Source organism: Magallana gigas, chromosome 7 (genome assembly GCF_963853765.1).
Source record: "Magallana gigas chromosome 7, xbMagGiga1.1, whole genome shotgun sequence".
NCBI classification, from domain to species: Eukaryota; Metazoa; Mollusca; class Bivalvia; order Ostreida; family Ostreidae; genus Magallana; species Magallana gigas.
The window spans coordinates 36,337,208-36,353,322 of NC_088859.1; the positions used below are offsets into that span (position 1 = coordinate 36,337,208).

The following is a 16,115-nucleotide window of genomic DNA, read 5'->3' on the forward strand; positions in this document are numbered from 1 at the left end:
CAGGCCAAACAAAAGACCGGTGTAATTATTGAAGCTTTGTTCATCTCACCTCCCTTGTACGTTTTATATCGAAAAGAAATATTTCAATTTATTCTTGACTTTCTTGCACCTTTCGAAATCTATTGCTATATCGATCACTTTTTTTCGAGAGAAAAAAATCAATCACTTGGCAAATTATTTTTTGCAAGACTTGCAAGCCAAAGAGTGAACTGGTTTTAAGAGTTTATTTCTCTGTGATGAAGAAAAGAGCAGAACTACGTGTATATCTGTTATGGTTACTTTACTTAAAAAGACGTTCGATGAAATAAATTACAAAATATAACTGATTTTGTGCTTATATATCAAATGTTTGCATTTGCATACTTAATAAGAACTGAAATTCTTTTCCAAATATTGTAATATCGGGGCATCTTGCAAAGTTTTAATAGCCTTCCACTAAATGAGTTATTTTTGCACATTTTCTCTGTAATCTTCTTATTCACAGGAAAATAATTTTCGCTGGAAATCGAAAGGAAGTCCGAATGTAACTCACCAAGACCAAAACTTTTATTTTTTTTTTAATTGAGTTTCAATGAAATAATTGGCGTGGGCGAGCCGAACGCGTTTCCTAGCAGGTTGTTATGGTAACGAGTGAGTAGAGAGCGAGCGGACGAATCTTGATAAGATGAGACGGGTTTCCGTGTAGCTGGCTGGTCCTAAGAATCATTTCCCGTCAATGTCGGAATTTTTCAAATCGATAAAATACAAATCACCATGTAAATTGAGCCAAAATCACCTCTGAAAGTGGGACTACGTAATCTGCGAACGTGGGAGACAATAGGACCGCTGGCAATACAGTGTAAAAGTGGGCGCAACTTTTGAGCTATAAGTGTGATGACGTCATCATGATTTATTTAACCCTTCACAAGTTTGTTTTTTCCGTATTTTTCTATGATGATAATAGTTGTCGAAATTTAATAAGCACAATTAAGGTTATGGCATTGTATATTGCCATATCACGGGTCAATTCTACACCTGGTAATTAATATTCAAAGTAGCAAAGACCTACACAAGCAAATCGCACTTAGTAAGATTGTGTTTTCTTTCTTAGGCTTAAAGATATGCTGTCTTTGATCCACGTAGTGATGCCTTTGTAAATTGTGATCAAAGTTCAAGCTCAACAACAAAAGTTAATTGTATATTCATATTTTTATATTCATAGTATATTTCACTGCAAGTATTAGATTTTGTGCCATAAGCTTGATGCGTTGTATAAAATATGAATATAGTTTTCATTTGTAAATGCAATCAGTCGGTAGCCTTGACTTCATATCCCAATGGTGACATTTTAAATAAAATGACGGCATCATGTCATTACACGTATAAGCGATGACGTATAAGCTGCATTTTGTGCTAACCGCTGCCTCAAGGTATGTCAGTTCATTGAGCATGCTCATTTTAAACTGCCATTTGTGTTTGAAAAGGTATAAAAACGTGGTGGAACACTACGAAGAATTATACTTTTTTTGAAAACCTTTTTTTCAAACGTTAACCTGTACAGGCAACATGAGCATGGTTCAGAGGTAGTTCTTGCGTTTCAAGTCTTATAGCGAACAAGCTAGCTCATCGCTCATGGATTTCTCCTGCAATGACTGATTTAGAACCCTAATAGACATGAAAATTGCAGGGATGGATTACATAATGACAAAAATGACACACGGTATTTGTTTTAATGGGGAACTAACTGTTTCTTCACGGTGTAATCATCCTTTGCAAAAATCTAGTTCTAGACAAAGAAACCAACCCTCCACCTTTTTAGGTCTCATATAAGTTGTGCTAGCTTGATACAGTGTGTCACAAAACAAGTATGTTGACTTTGCTCTCTCTGTGTTTCAGTCTGAAATCAAATGGCATCGATTTCTCTCTCTTCTTGTTATGCAAGTAATCTCGCTTGCAGTGGCTTCTACCAAGTGTTTAGGTGAAAATCTCGCACACAGTAAAATGTTGCATTCGCGGTGTTTACGATGATATCCAGTATCGATTTTTGCCTTTGTTGTACTGTGAATCTGAAAACTGCTCCACTTTAATAATTGAATTTTATGTGTTTGATATTTATGCAATATGTAAAACTTTACCATTCAATGATGAGATGGGTTAAAAGCATATAAGCAACAAAGTAGGGCAGGTGTTATTTAAGTACCAGTTTTATTATATTCATAAACCCCGAACAATGGATTTAAATCTTTAGGGGGAAACGCAAATTGAAATAAAATAGATGCTGGTCCATGGATTCACGTTGAGACTGAATCGTGATAATCGAGTTTATTCAAATGCAGAAAACAGAATGATTTTTTTTAAAAATCTTAACGAATACATTGTATCTAAACCTCGGGATTGCCTATGTGGCGCAAAAACATCTAATGACTGGAAATCGATATGTACCATGCGCGTGTTACAAACTCCCAATCATGAATGCGTTGTGGTGGCTAGTAGCTGTATGTCTAATATTTACACATTCAATGGGACTTGTTCCAGGTCATAAATCGAAGGAAATGCTTAGCTTCCTATTCTAGTACAGTTTCAGATTTCGTGGAAATTATTGTTTATTTTCGGTGATTAATTCCGATCGATTAATCTATATCGAGAACACATGCTGACGTCTACCTGTTTACCTGGCGTGTTTTTAATTACACCAGGATGTTTTGTTGTTTTTGTGAGTAGGATATGACACCATCGTCTATCCATTGATGATGTCAACTAACCTAGATTCCAGTGTTTTGAAGAGCGCGTATTTGCGCAAATATGATAGGTATTTATATTTTTGTGTCTGTTTTGTAGGTCTGGGTCTCAGGGGCACGAAGGCGAGTCCGCAGCGTCATTAGTACATCGAGTATCCTCGCGGAGGAAGCGGGAATCCAGCGTCAGTTCGGAACACTTCTCTATCCGAAAACCGCGCGACAGTCTGAAACCCGAGGTAAAGATAGCTCCAAACCCAACCATCGCGTCATATCCGCCGGCAAACACTGGCACCTCAGATGCCGAGAACTCGCCGCTCATCATGGGTGTTCAAGGCGGTGAGACAGGGGATAGCTCGGGACGGTACTACCCGGATGAGAACAATGTAGGTCCCCCGGACAGCAATGCCATCATGAGGAGCAAGAGATTGTCAAAACGAGTGGTTCTAAATGTCGGCGGTGTCAAACACGAGGTGATGTGGAGAACTCTGGATCGGATGCCACACACTCGTCTGGGAAAACTGCAATCATGCAACACACACGAAAGCTTGATGGAAATCTGTGATGACTATACGCTGGATTGTAATGAATATTTCTTTGACCGGCATCCTAGGTCTTTTTCTTCCATTTTAAACTTCTATCGTACGGGTAAATTGCACTTGGTAGAGGAAATGTGCGTACTGTCTTTCAGTGATGATTTGGAGTACTGGGGTGTCGACGAATTGTACTTAGAATCTTGTTGTCAGCATAAATACCACCAGAAAAAAGAACATGTGTACGAGGAAATACGAAAAGAAGCCGAGAGTCTGAGACAACGGGAGTCCGACGAGGATTTTGGTAACGGCATGTGTGCGAAATGGAGGAAGAAAGTCTGGGATCTGTTGGAGAAACCACAATCATCTATGGCTGCGAGGGTAGGTATAGAGTAAATCTGTTTGTACATATCTACATGCTTATCTTATTTTCCTTGCATTTCAACGTGTTTATTATTCAGGGACTGTAATTAACTGTACTTCTCACAATATGTTTGCCGGTGATATACAAGGAAGAACAGATGCTGAGATAGAACGCCGCTACATGACACCTCAACACGGCTTAATCTGTTAACGGGTGATAATAATTCTTTGCGGGGAACATGTCTGTCTTTAATACAATGTGAAGTAAAGCTTTATGTGTTTTCTTCTTAACTGTACCTACAAGATTCTTTCCTCTTTTTAAAAGAATAGAAATCAATAATTGGTTCATTTCTTCAACAGATGTTCAGCTGCGGTGTGAACAATTTTTTTTGAAAAAAAAAATAGATCTAAAAATATTTTAGAAATAGCGCGATGAATGTAACACGCTGCGAGCGTAGGAGGCATGGCCTATAAGAATCTTATTAATTGAGATGGGAGATGTGTAATTTCAATGTAAAATGATGGAAAATAGCGCGAGCAGACTCTCTCTGGGGTCAGACGTTGAAGTGGGAAGCTTAGAAAATTGTCATTCCTTGGTGGCGCCTCGTCGGAAAAATCCAGTTGCAAATTAACTAATTTGCTGTTTATTGGAAACAAATTTTCGACTGGAATTTACTTTTGGGATGATCTAGAGCCCAGAATATTGAAGGTTTATTTCCCTAGCCAAAAGAATATCCACAGTAAAATTGGACAGCTTTTGGAGAGAAGATCTAGAATATCAATTATTATAAAAGGGATGCTCAGTTCTAGTTGTAGTTCATGATTTATTATTCAATGTTATTAATCTCCCATTGAAAGTATGTTCCACGTAATTAAAATCAATAAACCATGGTTTGGTTTTTTTCTATTTCGTCTTTGAATATTTTCCTTAGCCATTTATTAAAAAGCTTCAACATTGTATATATGAGAACAATATCAAAGCTAGGCTCTTGAAATTTTTTCTTCAATGAAGACCCCATGTCTTCTCTATTACTTGATAAAAGCATCGTTCCTTTCTTTTGGCATGCCTTCTGAAGAAAACGGTCATCGTCTAAGAAATTTCAAGGGTGAAGTGAAATCACTTCGTTATAATGAGTTATCCTGCACGTGTTTGTGATTTGTTTTGCCCGAATTACCTCGAGTGTTACTTTAGTGTAACTCCCCCACTTGTTTATATTATCGTTTCACGGTTAAACAGTGGTGGCAAAAAACAGCCGGAGGCAGATGGTAGTTATTTGCATCTCTTCTCTTTCTGCTTGGAATACAGTAATAATGCTCTTCCTTTATTTTGGGATCGATTTTTTTGGTCTGTCTTATCTCTTCTTCTCTTCTTCTTCAGAGAGAAATGAAATGGAGAGAGAGAGAGAGAGAGAGAGAGAGAGAGAGAGAGAGAGAGAGAGAGAGAGAGAGAGTCACGGTATTTGTCTAATACTCAAACATAACTATATCCATTTTATTTTGTCTAAAGATGTCTTTAGTTGTTCATACACACATGGAGTCTTTAGCAAACGTTTAGTATTGTTTAAACCCGTTGTCTTCATGTAGCATCGGAATGCCAGGAAAATACTGGCAGCCTAAGAAGACTTATAATCACGTTCAGGTAAATGAGGTTGAGGAATGTAAAATTCTAAATGGCTTAATATTGATATTCTTTTAATATTTTAGGCCTAGATCCTTACAAGTCTGTAAGTCTGCAAATCAAAGTTTTGACAAGATTTCGCACTTGGCATTTATTACAGTAGTATATACAACAACTTTTTTCTTTTTTATATTATCTCATACTCAAGGTCAAATATCCGTATAAGTTCAACAGTGAACTGTTTTGCAAAACCATTTGTTGTCGGAAAAAAGTATCAAAAGTTTCGTAAATCATGAATGGTTCAGACCGTCAAGAAAACTATAAGGCAAATTTTTAGATACATTGTATATTTGAATATCGGTATTACTCTGAAAGTGTTTATCTCTATTACATAATTTGTATGTTGACAAGAGGTAATTTTTAACGCAAACAATAGCTGTACAAGAATGTTTATATGTCATTGTGAATGTATATTACTTACTTCTTGCGCATATTATGTTTACGATATACAAGTATCTGATTTAATGATATAGTGAGATTGATAACTGGCAAACTGCATTGAGACATTTACCCCATATTGTTCCACTGGCTGTATAAAAAGTGCAAGTATTATTGTCACAAATCATGTTGGGTATATATTTATTTTAGTCATTAGAAAGAATATGGATTAAGGTATGCTGTGAATAAGTTTCTCGGATCTTGGACTTGGATCACGAAGAGCGAGCATGGCTTTAGGCAGACTTTCATTAACGGCGTTCGTTTCGTTTGTTGAGCGTACGACCAAATATGGTATAATGTCAGTGAGTCTATTAGAATCAGGCCCGGACCGACTGACATCAATTTCACAAATTTAGGAGTGTGTTCATCTGTAAAATTAATGTCATTACCTTGTTTTACGGCCAATTTATGAAAAAAATGTATCACTCTATGAAATGGTTCAGACGAGCGTAAATCTTTGATAAGGTCACATCCCGAAAGCGACTGAATCTCTTCGTACATTCACATACAGTATTTTATTTGGTCGATTCATCCGGATAGCCATCGTAGGTATAAATTCTATTGTTCTTTAAACTTTATCATTACCTATTGACCTCGCGCAGCAGCCGAGCAGTAAATTACAAAGTAAACTGATTAAATACTGTTTCGACTTGCTTTAAAACATCATAAAAGGTTGAAAATCCACTGTAAATGTATTTTTCTTTCATAACAAGAGAAGGATGTTAGATACTGCATTAAAACTTAACTGAACAGGATATAGTCCCTGAAAAGATATGCCACTGACAAGGTTCGATTGTCATCATTCTTCTTTTCTTTTATTTATTACAGTTTCGTTTCATTAACTAGAAAAGGCTTTCAAATACATATAAAAAATCTGAAATCAATATATCGCGTCGAAAAACAGAGTTCCCTATTAACGTTTGTCTATTTCTTTTGTCATCAGATATTGCACAGAGAAATGTGAGTAATTTAAGTGCTTTCCCTACGACATTTCTAAAATAGGCTGTCTTTTGAAAAGTAGTTTTGAAATTTAAAAATTGTGTTAAAGAAGCACATGGAAATAAGTCCTTTTTATTTATGTTTTATTTATTTACTTTTTATATTTCGTTCGAGAGATACATATAAAACTTTCTTTCCAATTTCGTTACGCTTTATTTAAATATATTTTTTAAAAGGTGCAGGATCAGACACTAAAGCCAGACATTAATTTTTCAATAATGCTTAAACTATTGACCAGCCACGTGGAATCGGGAAGGGTTCTCACCCTTACACCCATATTTTTTCCTTATCAATATGTTTAGCCCTCGGATTCATTTCAGGTCTGTCAAAAATGCATTACAATGTACCTTGTATATCTTATGTGCATACTATCATATTTTGTTTTCTTTTCTTTTTTTAAAACTCATTGGTATTTCATTACCCATTTTGGCAGATGTTCGATAGTTTTATATACAACTATTGAAGAAGTAAGGATAATAATTTTTAAGTTCCAAGCAAGCTTTGGCTTCTTTCAGATATGGAAACGTCTTGGCCCTTTTAAATCAAGCACTTCTCGATGTAAAGTACACTGTTGCATAAATAGGAACAATTGAAATTGAATTGAACTTTATTTATTTTACAACGATTGATAAGCAAGTTCTACAACTTATTTTAATATCTCTCGTTGGCACGAAGGTTAGCGCGAGGGGGTCATTGGTGTGGGAAAAAGCCGGAGTACCCGGAGAGAACCCACGTGTCCAAGCGGGCGACCACCATACCCTATCACATACAACCACTGTCGATCACGGAACAATAATGAAAAATATCGAGATATATCCCCAATTCGTAATTAAACATATCGTCTTATTATGTGGAGAATTCCAGGATATTACATACTTTATTAACTAGTACTAGAATTGTTGGACAAGTTCTCTATTTAACAGGTAAAGTCTTAATATTGCCTGCAAAGTATTATTGTAAGCTCTGTACCAAAGCTTACTTCTATAGTTGATCTAGGGCATTATGAAAATGACAATCAAAGTACAAAATAAAGCCCTCTGTACCTTTAAACGCATATTGATCAAGAATACCAACAGAACACACTGCAATGGTTATATGTGAAGAAAATTACAATATTGGGATTTCATATTTCATTTCAGACGCCATTTGAAAAATTCTGGGCCTACCTGGGCCAGGTACAGTACACAAAGCCTGTGTGTGTTGCCCACCCACCCCCGAAAGCTCCGTATATGAAACCAAACATATCGTACACAGATACGACAATGCCAAAACTTTCATTCATTCATTGTATGCAAATTGCTTTTGCGCCAGATCAATTTTGCTTTTGTATCTCCATTTTCGGAGAGTTCTACATTGTACTTCCGTAAGCTCCAGGAATTGGGTCGTCGTATCTGTGTCCGTTCTAGTAGCCGCTCACCCAAACTTTCACTATAATCAACTCAGGCGTGGTTTTTATCCACTGTGAGATAAATAAATAGTTGATCTTAATCTGTATCTTATTTTTCTTCTAACACGTTGACTTGTGACACGCTCAGATTGGTTTACTCTGCATAGAATGGCAAAAAGCGTAGGTTCACGTTTCTTTTTTGTTATATCAGTATATTTCATATATATATATATATACATACATATATATTCTATAGATAATGCATGCAGTTTAGTTTACTTTTTAAGATGTATACAAATCGTAGTTTTAAGGCTTTTAGAGGAAGTATTATAAAAGAGTTAGAAAACGTGGAAGCTGCATTAAGCTTTGATAAGGTAGTGTAAAGTTTCTTCCCCACCTATTGTTACTTGTGATTGCTGATAGCATGTGAACATCAATGTCATCTGTTGTAGGATCATAAACTATTTCATTTAGATTAGGATCTAGAATGACTTGCATTGCTATATCTGAAATGCGAATGATCTTATTAGGTTACCTTGTTAAAAAAAAGATTTCAAGCCTTTAGACATGAAAAGTGTGTGCTTTAATCTCTTTTATTCAAAGTTTGAAAACTGTTCATTTTTAAAAAAAATTGTAAAAGTAACGTAAAATTATGATAAAACACGATTGTTGTTCGTGTTCCAACGTCTTGTCTTGCATACATGTGTAAATAAACTATTCATCTATGTCATATTTGTTATAAGCTACTAGCATTTAAAATAAAAAAAAATATTTTGAAAAAATACACAAAAAACACTGCTTATGATTAATCCTACAAGGATAAAATTAAATTGCTTGTGATTCAAAGTATTTCGTATCAAAGATAAAGTTATAAACAGAGCACTTCATTTACTTCATGTACTTACTTATGATCGAGAATCGGGGCACCTGTTGCAAATAACCACGTGGTTGCTTTCCTCTCTTTGCAGGTGCTGGCCATTGTGTCCGTGCTCTTCATCGTCCTGTCTACCGTGGCGCTCACCCTGAACACCATTCCCAGCCTTACGGACGATAACGGCGTGTCCGAGGACCTGGAGATCATCGAGGCCGTGTGTATATGCTGGTTCACGCTAGAGTACCTGGGCCGATTCTGGGCCTCTCCAAACAAGTGGAAATTCTTCAAAGGACCTTTGAATATCATTGACTTGTTAGCCATTTTACCGTATTTTATTAGCTTGGGATTATCAGAAACCAACAAACACACGACAGAGCAGTTCCAGAATGTTCGAAGAGTTATACAAATTTTTAGAATTATGCGAATTTTACGTATTTTAAAACTTGCGCGTCATTCGACCGGGTTGCAGTCGTTGGGCTACACCCTTCAAAGAAGTTACAAGGAGTTAGGGCTTTTATTAATGTTTTTAGCTATTACAATATTACTCTTTTCAAGTTTGGCTTATTTTGCCGAAAAGGACGTAGACAAAACGAAATTCAAAAGTATTCCAGAAACATTTTGGTGGGCCGCCATCACCATGACCACCGTGGGATACGGTGATATCTACCCTATGACTACGCCGGGTAGATTAGTAGGCGCTGTGTGTTGTATTTGTGGTGTGTTAGTTATTGCGCTCCCGATTCCTATCATCGTTAATAATTTCGCTGAATTTTACAAGGACCAAATGCGGCGGGAGAAAGCCCTAAAGCGGCGAGATGCTCTTGAGCGAGCTAAGCGTACAGGAAGCATAGTGTCAGTGCATTCTTTCAATATAAGGGATGTTTATGCAAGAAGTGTGGACCTGTTGGACGTTAACGTGGACTCAGCTGGAGGCAGAGGGTCATGTGACAACGGACACAATTGTGATGGTGGAGTCGGCACTGCCAACAATGAAAACAAGTGCGCAGGCGCGCCGCAATTTGTGACGAACACATCCGACATGGCTATTAAATCATCGAATGATCACTGTGATTTGAACAGTCTTCCTGACTATAAATGTGCAACTAATCTTATAGAGACGGAGGAAGAGGAGTCGGGGATGATGGCTACCTCTCAACCAGCTTTACATTCTGAGCAACAGGTAACAGCATTCCTCATCGAACACGCTCTTTTCTTGTAAAAGCATATAAACATGTATATCTTTAGTTTTGAATTATATGTTGCAAAGGAATTACGACGCCAACATAAAGATTGTGTGTTTTTTAAAGTTTTATTTAATGCTTGCTTGAGTCAGTTTTAAGTTTCTTTCCTCTAACAGTTTGATAGTTAACACAAAATGATATATATAATCAAACCTGCTGAGTATATTTTGTAGGTTATAACGTGTTATGCAACCAATTGCTGGCATAACATTAACCCGATTTCTAACTTGTTTAGCTACATAGTGATATTTATACATTTCATGCCAACAATTGGCGGGTTGTTCTATACAAAGCCAATTTCCTGCATTTGTTGTAAGTTTCAAGAACTTAATCAACGGTAGTGGGCGGGAGGCAATAGCAAGAAACATATGTTAGTTGGCAAATCTTCCTCTTTAGGCCCTATACAAAGTTTGGGAAACGCGACCAAATTAATTACACAGAACAGCTAAATTACATCTCCAGTGGACGTCTGCTTCTTCGTGTAAATTAGCTAAGACTCGGTTTATGAAGCATAGTCAATCACAAAATCAATTTGTTTTTTGGAGCCTATCTTTTTAAGATTTTATGGCTACAATTACGAGTTAAAATCAATACTGATATACTAAACAAATTTCATTTTCTGGTTCATTCGTCAGTTATTTGTTTGTTAATGAAATATAGATAAAAATTCAGCATGATTTGGAATGTTTTTTCAACGAAAAAAACCGGTGAAGATACAAGAGATCAGCATTTACAAATCATACTTAGCTTATCTTTTATAGACTTCTATGTCGACATTTAATCTGCACGGCACGAATCTTAATTTCAGAATCCATTTGTAGTTCTTTGGTTGGGGATTAAGCATTCTATACATTTTTATAGCCTGAAACACGTGTTTGCATTTGCTTGACTGAATTTTTAAAACATTAGCTAAATTAATATTTAATCAACAATGCATGTAGAGTCCCGAAATTTCAAAACACCTTTGAAAATGCTTTATCTTAATTACTTCAGGGAAAGCTTGAATACCCACCAACTGCTGAAAATACCATGCATGCGCGTTGTACCATTGAACTTAAACCGTTGGCCCGCCAAAGCAGTAACACAAGTACTGATACATTTAATAGCTGTTTGACCCACCCATCAAGCCCCGGATGTTCAGGGACACAAAGTCATCTACAAAATAATTGCAATCGACATAATTTATATATAAATCCTCTGGACAGCTCCAGACTGTGCTCAGCTTTTAATATGACTGACAATAACATCAAACATACTGACCTGACTTCAGATTCTAAATGTTCTGATAACCTGTTTGCAACTGACAATGACTCTGTACAAATTGTTCAGAAACTGGAGGATGGATATGTTACGAAATGGAATCGCAATATACTTTCACACAATCAGTCAAGCCTCCCGCCTAGACTTATCCACCAGAGGAGTTCCGAAGAATCACCTAAGCCAATCGGAAAGTCGCTTCTAAAACGTCACAAATCGGAGACCTGCGATCGGCACAGCAAAGTCTCTGGCATTAAGGAGCGGTCCTATTCTTCCTCGGACAACATTTATGACGAAAGCTCAAGCAAATCAAAGACTGCTAAGTTTCGGAAAGCAGTATCTTTGGCCAGTAGGCTTCATTCGAGTCCTTCCACTGGTCGAAAATTAGCTAATTATCATTTAATTGCCAATCCACAATCAGGTATTTTGTCTGAAAAAGACGTCGTTGTCTAAGAGTACAAGTATGCATATTTGAAGAAGGGCTTGCAGTCATGAAATGTTTTCAAAAGGTTGCTGGATGAAATTGTAAATAAAAATGTTAAAAGTCGATGACACTGCCGTTATTTCAGACATGTCTTTTAAAAATATTTTCTACAGCAAGTGCCCTTTGTCTGAAACTTTCAAGATAGTGCATGGACAACGTGCATGTTTTTCATTGCTATACCATTTCAGCTTTGGCAGACGTAATTTCTTTGCATTAATCTTCTTCTGACTAACAGCATCTTCACAATAATATGCATATTTCATTTTCTGCTGAATGTAATGACATTTCGTCTCGTCGAAATCTGTAAATGTATGTATCATTCACATGTGTGTCGATATGATCTCAGAATAACTCGTAAACATAAAGTAACACGGCAGACCAATTTGAATTTTGTTTTCAGACGAAAAATTCCTTCTGTACTGACAAGCAGACGACAGAAGAAAAGAGAGAGTGATGGGTTTCAGGTGTAGTACAGCGTTGGTGTGACCTCTGAACCAGGTGTACTCTAATGCCGTGGCTTATCCTTCTGCTTCTCACATGCTATGTCTGCACTGTGTACCCTGCAAACTCTTAGTCCTAAGTGAAGCCTACATAATCTTTGTCAGTCAGTTCAAAAGTACTGTTAACTGTATTGAACATTATACTCGTACTATTATACTAGTAATAGTAAATTCTATTATGGGTCAGTAGAGCTGCTTCTGTCCATTATAAACCAATTGCTTCGGTAGGTCTTGCTCTTGGCATGGCTGGTTGCGGTCAGACAGTACTACTATGTTGTAACTCCCGGCTTTTAGTCTTGGTCACACCAGTGTTATGTGCTTTCCTGAAACTCTATATTTCCATTTTGAAATCATTTTTGCAATTTATCTTCAAGAGATGATATGATAGATTCCAAAATTTATTAGAAATCTAAAATTTATAAAGAAGATGGGGGAATAAGATGGCGCAAATGCCCATTCGGTTCAGTAGTGACATACAATTTTGGATTAATTTTTTCCAATTAAATCTATTCAAATATATTATAATACGAGTTTGCAAAAGCACAATTTCTAACTATATTCAGTTTTTAATATATTTAACAAAAGATCAGAAAAAATAATGTTTCCAGAAATTGTTGCGGTATCGAACCCATAACATAAAACCCCCAGATATATAAGGTTAGATTATGTCAGGTACTCTAACCACTGAGCCATTTCAGACACAACAAATTAGGCTGTTTAAATATTATGTGTGCTTTTGACCACGAATTTACGGACTTGTTTTATTTTTTAAAAACGTTCAGTTGTTAGGATACAAAATGATATTTTTAATGTATAGTGGGTCATCTCTCCACGTTTTTGTTGATTGAAATCGGCTTGTTTCCCATTAGACCTTATTAAGACTATGAGACAAATGTGGAGCACAGACCCACTCTATAAAAGAAAATGCCATGAAGTTCTAAAAAATGACAGTATTTGCCGGTTTTGATACGTATACGCCAGTTTGAGCCAACATATTCCAAGTATCGAATATGTTTTAGGTTAAAAATAAATGATATGTAAAATGTATATTGTTTTAAATGATTTTTAAAAAAAATATCAGATTTATTATTTGATATTTTAATTTTTCAGTAGCTTGTCCCACCGTGTATGGGCATTTCACACGCCTTATCCACCCATCTTCTTTATTTTTTATCGCCTAATATTTTTTATAAATAAATCACCATATCATCAAAACATTTTACATACAGGTTGACATAGTAACGAGTCCGCTAAGTTCGACCCATACTTTGGTCCTCTGCAAGGGGACCTTGTACTCGACAGAAAGCTCGAGGCTATGCGTAGAGGATTAGGCTTTTACGGCAGTTTGTTCTTGTAGTCGTGATATTTATCTACATATAACATATAACCCTGCTTTGTCAGTAGTCCTGCTTCTGTGGATCTGTCTCAACCAGCGTCTCTGTATCAAATATAATCTCTGTACTGTTCGTTTATGATATCAATTTATACCATGTCCATACCTAGTATGTGTATGTGTGTGTGCTTACATCATATTCATTATTCCTGATTTCCAAAAATATGAAATATATATACTAGTATTCATATATTTTATACTATGTCCTTGTCACCATGCTTCAAGAAATAAAAAAAAGTTTCATCTTCTTGTATTTAAGGTAAATCCAGTGATTCCGGAAAATTGCAAAATGGAATAACTTTTGACCGTGAAGGTTCCACCCAATTTGAATACTCTCCAACAATGATGAAATCTATTCTTAAAAAGGATTACAATGTCACTCCAGGAGAAGACACAGAAACGTTATTACAGAATACATCCAACGATTGCGAATCGTTTCAATGGGGAAAATCTGAAAAATCTCCCACAAACAATACACAGTCTTCGGATGTGCCGGAAAGCAATCTTCCTGAAATATACGACAACGGAAATCAAGAAGAATCACTTCCGGTGAGGCTACACAGTGATGCAAACACACTTCCGCTTTCTTCCCCTTTAAATTCTGCTTGTGGAACCCCTCTTACAGATAGATTGGACGATTATAGTATATTTGACTCTTCCGAAAATCGAGGTGAAGAAGACCTTGAATTTAGCGATAGTGTGGCTAGCCCCTTAAAAGGGAACTGCTGGGGCAGGGACCGAGATAGTGGGAATTCATGGCAAAATAATGACACAAGTCCTTCCGACAATTTTGATATCGAGGAGAGTATGGTTGGATCTGTTTCTATTGAGCGGTCCCCTTCAGATGACAATAGTCTTTCATCTCATAATTTAATGCATTTATCTCCTGTTGAGAATAATTCAAATTCAGATCCCAAGTTAGCACAGACTAGCTTTGAGTTCTATACTGAAGGTGATATAAATGGTCAACGAAAGGATTATCAAGTAGACACACTATTAAATAATATAGGTCGGATGTCCTCGGATGATAGCGCCGAGATTTACTCCCAGGAAGCCAGTGGATAATAACTGTAAGTCGTGCTGGCCATGTCATTACATGTACATGTAATCTGTATTGATATCTTTTACATAAGAATGACTCACATGCTTTTAAAACTTTCTTTTAAATTGTTCTTTGTTTCAGATTTGGAAGATCGTCTTCATACGTTTCTAAAGAGAAAGATTTTTTGTCTTATATCTTATAAGAAACTTTGTCAGTATTGTTAAAACTTTCTTACTTTTTTTATTGCACATTCATTGTTACAATTACATAAACTTTATTGCATTACAAAGTAAATTACTTTGCACATGTAATTGTTACCATACTTAGTACTACATGTTATTTGCATTACCCTGCAATGTTTGATAGTTTATTAATCTTTGTTGTATTAATTGGTACAACGCCATCTTGTTCCTTTTAGAATTCAAAGCGTGAAGAATGAAATAAACTTGTTCAATTTGTGCGACGTAATGACTTTTTCAAATACCATTTGCAAGCAGCCGTCCTCCCGCTGTTTTTGGTGACATCATCATACAGAGAATATTTTCTACACCGACTTGACTTGAACAATATCTTTTTGTAAGAAAGTGCAACCGACGCCTCCCTGGATGAAACTATCCTTTTCTTCCTTTAGTTCGATCTCATTAACTGATATATCGACTTTTTCCTACTATAGAGACCACGCGAGTGAAAGTATACACCGAGTTTGTTCAGTACTTAATATAACATGATGACCGCCGGTTGATATTACTGAAATGCCACAGAGCAGTTGCCCGGATGGTTAAGTGGAAAAATGGAAGTCGTATTTTCAGATTCTAATGTCACGTGATCATCGATTTAAGTATCTTTTACAAAGTTAAAAAAAAGGATATGTATGGTCATGACAACTTTGACAACTTTTGTACTAAATTAATATATTGTCAAAACTATCATCATAATCATAAATATTTTGGTAAACTTTTAATTTTCATGGATGATATTGAAATCCACTATTTACATTATTTAAATTATTTTATAACTTCCTTAACTGATTAATTCATTTATTATTTATTTTATAATTTCTTTAACGTTATTTTATAACTTCTAACTCTAAGCATAAATAATTTTAAACAAATTTTAAAAATCTAACCTACTTTGGTGTTAATAACGTAAACCAATAAACATACAAACAGAGAAATGAGGAATATTAAATTTTGCGATTTACTAAACTTTAAA

At 36.0% G+C, this 16,115-nt stretch overlaps 1 protein-coding gene across 10 annotated transcripts in view; it reads left to right on the top strand.

The window, feature by feature from the left end:
• The window catches only part of LOC105325412 (potassium voltage-gated channel subfamily B member 2), a 40,454-nt gene extending 25,093 nt beyond the window's left edge, over positions 1 to 15,361 (top strand). For 7 of the 10 annotated variants that reach the window (XM_011424953.4, XM_034458207.2, XM_066065220.1 and 4 more), the window contains 6 exons: positions 2,818 to 3,628; positions 7,865 to 7,900; positions 9,081 to 10,166; positions 11,221 to 11,905; positions 14,121 to 14,931; positions 15,045 to 15,361. In XM_011424953.4, the coding sequence (XP_011423255.3) occupies positions 2,818 to 3,628; positions 7,865 to 7,900; positions 9,081 to 10,166; positions 11,221 to 11,905; positions 14,121 to 14,926 (3,424 nt within the window). In that variant the 3' untranslated portion in view covers positions 14,927 to 14,931; positions 15,045 to 15,361. Of the gene's footprint in view, positions 1 to 2,370; positions 2,693 to 2,817; positions 3,629 to 7,864; positions 7,901 to 9,080; positions 10,167 to 11,220; positions 11,906 to 14,120; positions 14,932 to 15,044 lie in introns of those variants that run through there. The other 3 variants (XR_004598460.2, XM_034458210.2, XM_034458204.2) reach the window with 3 other exon arrangements.
• Positions 15,362 to 16,115: the final 754 nt, after the last annotated feature.